Below are 7,944 nucleotides of genomic sequence, written 5' to 3'. Positions count from 1 at the left end.
CTATATACAGATCATTATTTCTGACAGTGGCAAACCCACAGCTGTGTGACAAGACACCTGAAACTTCCCACTAAGATTGAGAATGTCACCACCAGAAGATTGTAGTAGCTAGAGAAGAACCACCACCATCTAGGGGCCAAAAAAGGTTGCAGGACAAGCAAATATTAAGTGAAAACTAGCACAGCAATGACCCCATTCTGTTCCAAAACCAGAAGGATTTTTTCAAACTCAGCTTTGGCTATTCCAACAAATTCTTACATATTTTCTTTTGTATCTTGGCTGTCTCTTGGTTTAATATTTTCTCTAATGTCTTATTTTGAGAATGTCAAACACAGAAAAGTTAAAAAAAATTATGTGATACCTATACCCACTACCTTGATTCAACAATTATCATTTGCTATACTTTCTTTATCACATGCCTATCTATGTATGCCTCTATTTATCCATCAATCAATCTTATTTTTTTGGTGCATTCCAAAGTAGCTGAAGACATCAGGACATTCCATTCTTAAACAATTAAGCATGCACATCATTAAATAGAACTTAATATTTGTTGACGGTTCTTTTCTTTTTCCTTTTAAGGTAATACACAGAACAAAAGCCCAGATCTTGAGTGTACAGTCTGATCATCCCAGAAAGTCCCCTCATGCCTCTTCCCAGTCAACCCCTGATCTTACCCCCTAGAGACAACCAATGTTCTGACTTTTTCTCACACTGACTAGGTTTTTCCTGTTCTAGAACTTCAATCACACAATATGGTCTCTTTTGTGCCAGACTTCTTTCACTCAGCTTGTTTTAAAGAATCATCCCAGTTGTTGCATGTATCAGTAGTTTGTGCCTTTTTATTACTACGTAGTACTCTATTTTATGAATGTTTAATTTTTAAAAGCCTTTTGTTTCTTTATATAGGTAGAAATTCTCTAGAGTCTGATTTTCTTTTTTACCAAATTATTGGAATGGCAAATGCTATTGGGCTAAGTGGCTTCCTCTCTCATAAAATGCAGACAAATAACTATCATTTTGAAGTATCTGAATCTCTCTTGTATGTACAAATGTGCTCTTTGAAATAAAAAGCATCATGACTATAGTGAGGAAAAGGACTTTTTGGGGGCACGTTCTAGATTAATAACAAGGAGCGATTTCTCATGTAGTGCTGGGAGAAATCAGATGTATATTTGGGAAATCAAAAGGAATTAGCCAAATAACATTTGATTTTTATTAATAGTAAGATGGGCAAATATAGGAGCACCATACAAAAGTCGGTATATTTTCTTCTGATTCTAATAGTTAAAAAATATAATGGGTCACCCAGCACCACTGTAGTCAAAAAACTTAGAATACCTTTGAACAAATGTGGGGAGAGAGAGTCAAAATCTCTACAAATCATTGAAAGATACAAAAAGATTTACACCAATGAAAAAAAGATACAAAGATTCTAGATGAGATGAGTAAACATTTTAGCATCCATTCTCATTCAAGGTAAATTACAGATTCAACTCAATTCCAGCCAAAAATCATGTAAGATTTTTGGTGGGGATTAAATAGCTCCAAAATTCAATTACAAAAATAAAAGGAGTAAAATGCCCCAAAGGCACTTTTAGAGAATATCAGGAGAGATGTTTCTGGCCCCTTCAGCCAAATAATAGAAAGCTTAACAGCTCTTAAAGCACAATTTCTTAAGCAATTCTCGAGCTCTTAAAATAATTTATTATTTGACATCTATCATGAAAAATACCAGCCCCAAAGTTAGAAAACCCAAATCCTCAAAGGAGAAGACACATTGAAAGCACACTACTATTCACACCAAACACACAGCTATCTGCATTTAGGCATTTAGCCAAAAAGAGAGCAACAGAGAAATAACTGAGGGAGTGGGAGACCCTGCTTGCTGTTTTCTGACATAGCAAATGGCCTAGCAGGGAGAGGGGATGCTGCCATGCCCTGTCATACACAAGGAAGACTCCCACCCTCGTCCCTCTCCTAGCGTGAGCATCCTGCTGGGCTGACGCTGACCTGGGTCATCTGGACCCTGCTTTCCATGCCAGCTGTAAGGGCAGACCTCACACAAGTCCCAATCAGCATATCTACTCTTCCTCAAACACTTTTCTCTAAAGGCTAAAAATGCACATTGTCCAAAGAGGGCTCAGCCAGCCTCCTGGCTCACTGACCTTCTCAGCCATGGCATCCATGTAGTCCTGGCGCTGGTATTCTCTCCGGCGCAGATGCCTGTACACATGGAACTCTCCACTGCCAGCCCCAGCACTTGAACCTACAGCCAGAACAGTCCAGAGTTCTAGATGAAATCCAGTCACCAACACAGGCTACCCTTAAATGAAAGGAAGAAACTGGAAGTAATGGAAGAGACCAGGCCTTTCTCCCCACCGCACCTTAGGGCCCAGCTTATTGCAGGCATCATTATTTGTTGCAGCAATGCTGAATGTGAAGTCACTAAAAATCCCACTTTAATGTAGTATAAGAGGAGGAGCAGACCATGGTTCAGTGACCTCCTCCCTTTCCATGATTTCACATTTGACATGCTGGATTTCTAGTAAGTCGAAACCATACTCATGTTATATTAAATGAAGTGAGCTACAAAATAGTATAATTAGAAAATCACATTTTTGTAAAAGTGTTGCTTTAGTGGGGATGTTTGGCCCCCCAACTTCATGTTAAATTTGATCCCCAGTGTTGGAGGTGGGGACAAATGGGAGGTGTTTGGGTCATGGGGGTGGATCCCTCATGAATGGCTTAGAACTGTCCTCCAAATGAGTGAGTTCTTGCTTTGTTAGTTCCCATGAGAGCTGGTTGTTAAAAAAAAAAAAAAGCCTGGTACCTCCCTTCCCTCTCTCTTGCTTTCTTTCTCACCATGTGATCTCTACACATGCCAGTTTCCCTTCCCCTTCTGCAACAAATGGAAGCAGTTTAAGGCCCTCACAGATGCAGGCACATGCTTCTGGTATAGCTTGTAGAACTGTAAGCCAAATAAGCCTCTTTTCTTCATAAATTACCCAGCCTCAGGTACTCCTTTATAGCAACACTAAAAGAACCAAGACAAGCATTTTCTTTTTTTTGAGACAGGGTTTCACTCTGTCACCCAGGCTGGAGTGCAGGGGTGCAATCACAGCTCACTGTAACCTAGAACTCCTGGGCTTAAGCAATCCTCCTGCCTCAGCCTTCAGAGTAGCTAGGACTACACGTGCGTGCCCCCATGCCTGGCTAATTTTTAAAATTTTTTGTAGAGGCAGGGTCTCACTATGTTGCTCACAATGTTGCTAGCTACAAACTTCTCTCCTATGGCTTTCTCACCTCTCTCAGCCTTTATAGAACTGAAAAGAGGGCCTTGCTTTGGATTAAGATTTGGCTTAAAGAAATATTGTGGCTGGTTTGATCTTCTATCCAGATCGCTAAAACTTTCTCCACATCAGCAATAAGGGTGTTTCATTTTCTTATCATTTGTATGTTTACTGGAGTATCACTTTTGATCTCCTTCAAGAACTCTTCCTTTGCATTCACAACTTGGGTAACTGTTAGTTCAAGAGGCCTAGGTTTTGGCCTGTTGCTTTTCATATGCCTTCCTCATTAAGCTTAATCATTTCTAGCTTTCAATTTAAAGTGAGAGACTTGTGATTATTCCTTTCACTTGAATTCTTAGAGGCCTTTGTAGGGTTGTTAATTGGCCTAATTTCAATATTGTTGTGTCTCAGGGAATACAGAGGCCTAAGAGGAAAGAGACAGATAAGAGAACAGTGGTTGGTGGTGCAGTCAGAACATGTATAACATTTATTGATTCAGTCTTATATGTATGCAGTTCACGGCACCCCTAAACAGTTACAATAGTAACATCAAAGATCACTGATCACAGATCACCATAACAGATATAATAATGAAAAAGTTAAAAATATTGTGAGAGAATTACCAAAATGTGACACAGAGACATGAAGTGAACACATGCTGTTGGAAAAATGGCACCAATAGACTTCCTCAATTCAGGGTTGCCACTGACCTTCAGTTTGTAAAACACAATGCAATAAAATGAGGTATGCCTGTAACTGTAAATAAAAAATAATAAATAGAGGTATAAAAAGTTATAACCACCTGTCACTCCATCGTTCCACTTGTAACATTCTGATATAGCCTTCCAAACCTCTTTATAGTCAAAGCTGCTCATTTAAGAAAAAGTGGGTCAGATATGGTGGCTTGAGTTTGTAACTCCAGCATTTTGGTAGGCTGAGGCAGGAGGATTGCTTGAGGCCAGGAGGAGTTCGAGACTAGCCTGGGAAACATCAAGACCCTATCTCTATAAAAAACAAACAAAAAAACTAGCCGGGTATGTGGCGCACACCTGTAGCCCTAGCTACTCAGGAAGCTGAGCTGCAAGGATCACTTGAGCGTAAGAGTTTAAGGTTGACCTATGATTGCAACACTGCGCTCCAGCCTGGGCAACAGAGTGAGGTCCTGCCTCAAAAAAAAAAAAAAAAGCAAAGTGAAGCAGTAAGTGTGAAATAGAAGCTGCAGCAAGTTATCCAGAAGATCTACTTAAGATCATTAATGAAGGTGGGTAAACTAAACAACAGATTTTCAATGTAAAATGAAATAGCCTTATATTGGAAGATGCCATCTAAGACTTTCATAGCTAGAGAGAGATCAATGCCTGGCTTCAAAGGACAGACTGACTCCTTTGTTAAGGGCTAATGCAGCTGAAGACTTTAATTTGAAGGCAATGGTCATTTACCATTCAGAAAATCCTAGAGTCCTTAAGAATTATGCTAAATTTACTCTGCCTGTGCTCTATAAATAGAACAAAGCCTGGACGACAGCACATCTGTTTGGTTTACTGAATATTTTAAGCCCACCATTGAGACCTACTGCTCAGAAAAATATTCCTTTCAAAATATTACTGCTCATTGACAATGCCACTTGGTCACTCCAGAGCACTGATGGAGATGTACAAGGAGATAAATGCACAGGCATGTTGTTTTCATGCCTGTGAACATAACATCTATTCTGCAGCCCGTGGATCAAGAAGTAGTTTTGACTTTTAAGTCTTACACTTTAAGAAATAGATTTTGGGTCTATTTCTTTTTTTTTTTTTTGAGAGAGTCTCACTTTGTTGCCCAGGCTAGAGTGAGTGCCGTGGCGTCAGCCTAGCTCACAGCAACCTCAAACTTCTGGGCTCAAGCGATCCTGTTGCCTCAGCCTCCTTGAGTAGCTGGGACTACAGGCATGCACTACCATGCCCAGCTAATTTTTCTATATATATTAGTTGGCCAATTAATTTCTTTCTATTTATAGTAGAGACGGGGTCTCACTCTTGCTCAGGCTGGTTCAAACTCCTGACCTGGAGCAATCCGCCCGCTTTGGCCTCCCAGAGTGCTAGGATTACGGGTGTGAGCCGCCGCGCCCGGTCTCGGGTCTATTTCTTATGGTGGCTTAACCCTATAATCCCAGTGCTTTGGGAAGTGAGGCAGGAGGATCACTTGAGTACAAGACCAACCTGGGCAACATAGGGGGACCCCATATCTACAAAATAAGTTTTTTTAAATAAATAGATTTTGTAATAGCTGCCATAGACAATAATTCCTCTAATGGAATGGAAATGGAAAACCATCTAAAAAGGACCCACCATTCTAGATGCCATTAACAACATTTGTGATTCATGGGAGGAGGTCAAAATATCTGTATTAACAGGAGTTTGTAAGAAGTTGATTCCAACCTCATGGATGACTGTGAGAGATTCAAGACTTCAGTGGAGAAAAGAATCACAGATGTGGTGGAAATAGCGAGAGAACTAGAATTAGAAGCAGAATCTGAAGATGTGACTGAATTACCACAATCTCATGACCACACTTGAACACATGAAGACCTGCTTCTTATAGATGAGCAAAGAAATTGGTTTCTTGAGAGGAAATCTACTCCTGGTAAAGATGCCATGAACATTATTGAAACAACAACAAAGGATTTAGAATATCCCATAAACTTAGTTGATAAAGCAGTGGCAAAGTGTGAGAGGACTGACTCCAGATCTGAAATTTCTTCTGTGGGTAAAATGCTATCAAACAGCATCACATACTACAGGGAAATTTTTTGTGAAAGGAAGAGTCAATTGATACATCAAACTTCACTGTTGTCTTATTGTAAGAAATTGCCACAGCCACCCTAACCTTCAGTAATCACCACCCTGATCAGTCAGCAGCCATCAAAACTCAGGCAAGGCCCTCTACCAGCAAAAACATCACGACTTGCTTAAGGTTTAGGTGATCATTAGCATTTTTTAGCAATAAAGTATTTTTAAATTACGGTACACATACTGTTTTTCAAGCATAATGCTACTGCATACTTAACAGACTTCAGTATAGTGTAAACATAACTTTTATATGCACTGGAAAACCAAAAAATTTGTGTGACTCACTTTATTGGGGTGGTTGGGAACCCAACACATACATCTCTGAGGTATGCCTGTAGTATATGCTAATTTGTAATTCAAAAAAATAATAGAACTATTTCCATTTAGAAAAAAATATAGTGCATTAAGAATAATGCAGAAGAAAATTCTCTAGTGCCAAACCATAAGCAACTATACCCCTTCAGTGTAAAAGCAAACTATTGGAGCAGTGAACATTTTTTTTCCTATCAGAGATCTAATTAACAAATACTAACTTCAGGGTTTTTATATCCACCTTTAAAAATTATATTCACACACACACACAAATGACATTACCCATTACATCTCGGACAAATTCTGGGGGCGGTCGAGGTGCCCATTCACTCATTTTTTCTGGAATTGGAACTGCTTTGTCCTGAAACATTTAAACATGAAAGCATTTGTAAGTATAAACTTGTTGACAAAGTTACACCTCTTACGACCAAAGATTTTTATTCGATTAGTTAAGGAGGGCTGCTCTGCTCCTTGGACCCAGAGCTGATTTTATCTTCTTTCCTCTGTCTTGCCTTTACTTCATCCTGTACGCTCTGGGATATAACAGCCCACACCTTCCCACAGCAGAACTCAGAAACCTAAGCCACCGTTCATGGCTAGAAATCTCCAACTTTAACACTAAAGGAGAAAAGTCAAGCTTTCCTTTCCAGTGAAAGGTATAAGAGACCCTCTCACCAAACTGTTTTTATGATTGAGGGGACAGAGGCCCGGAAGGGAGGGGGAAGGAGTGACTTGCTCCAAGTGTCTCGGCCAGTCTCTCCCATAGTCAGTGCTGTTTGGAAGAAATAAACTCTTTTGTTAACTCACACATTCTATCTTTTTAGCCTAACGCTTTAGTTTACAGAAAGTTAAACTAGAAAGGGTCACAGAGCACAGGAAGCCACTCCATAGCGCCTTCATCCAGGCTGGGCTCTAACACAAGACAGACAGGAAGCTCACTATCTCCAGAGCAACCTACTCCTTCCCAAGAACTGCTTTGGGGAGCCGAATACTGAGTTTCTGAGTTTGGAGGCAGGAAGGTGGTGGGCCTTGGATGGGCTGTGGATCCCAGGCCTTGTCTCACCGGGCTCTTCATGAGCCGCTCCAGCTTGAGCCTCTGCTCCTCTGCCGCATTCTTGGGGATGACAAGCGCCTGAGGCTCTTTCTTCGGCCTCGGAGGTCGCACCGAGGAGGCTGCTGAGCTCGCCATTACAGCTTTCCTACTTTCCCCTGCGAGCCACAGTGGCGGCGCGCATGTGTGACGACAGAGCCGCGCGCCGGTGACGCACGCGCAGTCATCGAGCAGGGAGGAGGGGCTAGGGCAGACTTACACGCCGGAAGCAGCCTGCTGAATATTCATGAGTCCCCGGCAGGCTTGGGTTGTTTTGATAAAAGCTGTTTGGCTTCATTTCCTGTTTCTGAACAAATCAGTGCACCTCAAAGCTCTCTTCCCCTGTAGAGTGGTGGCCCTCGGTGCCTGAGATGGCCGGCCGCTGCCGACCTCTCCAGTCCCTGTGGGCGACATCGCG

At 41.3% G+C, this 7,944-nt stretch overlaps 1 protein-coding gene across 1 annotated transcript in view; it reads right to left on the bottom strand.

The window, feature by feature from the left end:
• Positions 1-7,673, bottom strand: part of PRKRIP1 (PRKR interacting protein 1) — a 28,935-nt gene extending 21,262 nt beyond the window's left edge. The window contains exons 1-3 of the mRNA XM_012759090.3: positions 7,500-7,673; positions 6,719-6,797; positions 2,169-2,269 (exon numbers count right to left, since the gene is read on the bottom strand). Of these exons, the coding sequence (XP_012614544.1) occupies positions 2,169-2,269; positions 6,719-6,797; positions 7,500-7,625 (306 nt within the window). The 5' untranslated portion in view covers positions 7,626-7,673. The remainder of the gene's footprint in view (positions 1-2,168; positions 2,270-6,718; positions 6,798-7,499) is intronic.
• Between the last annotated feature and the right edge of the window lie 271 nt (positions 7,674-7,944).

The sequence above is a fragment of the Microcebus murinus genome, chromosome 19 (genome assembly GCF_040939455.1).
Source record: "Microcebus murinus isolate Inina chromosome 19, M.murinus_Inina_mat1.0, whole genome shotgun sequence".
Taxonomy (NCBI): Eukaryota; Metazoa; Chordata; class Mammalia; order Primates; family Cheirogaleidae; genus Microcebus; species Microcebus murinus.
This window is presented reverse-complemented; position numbering and strand designations above follow the sequence as displayed.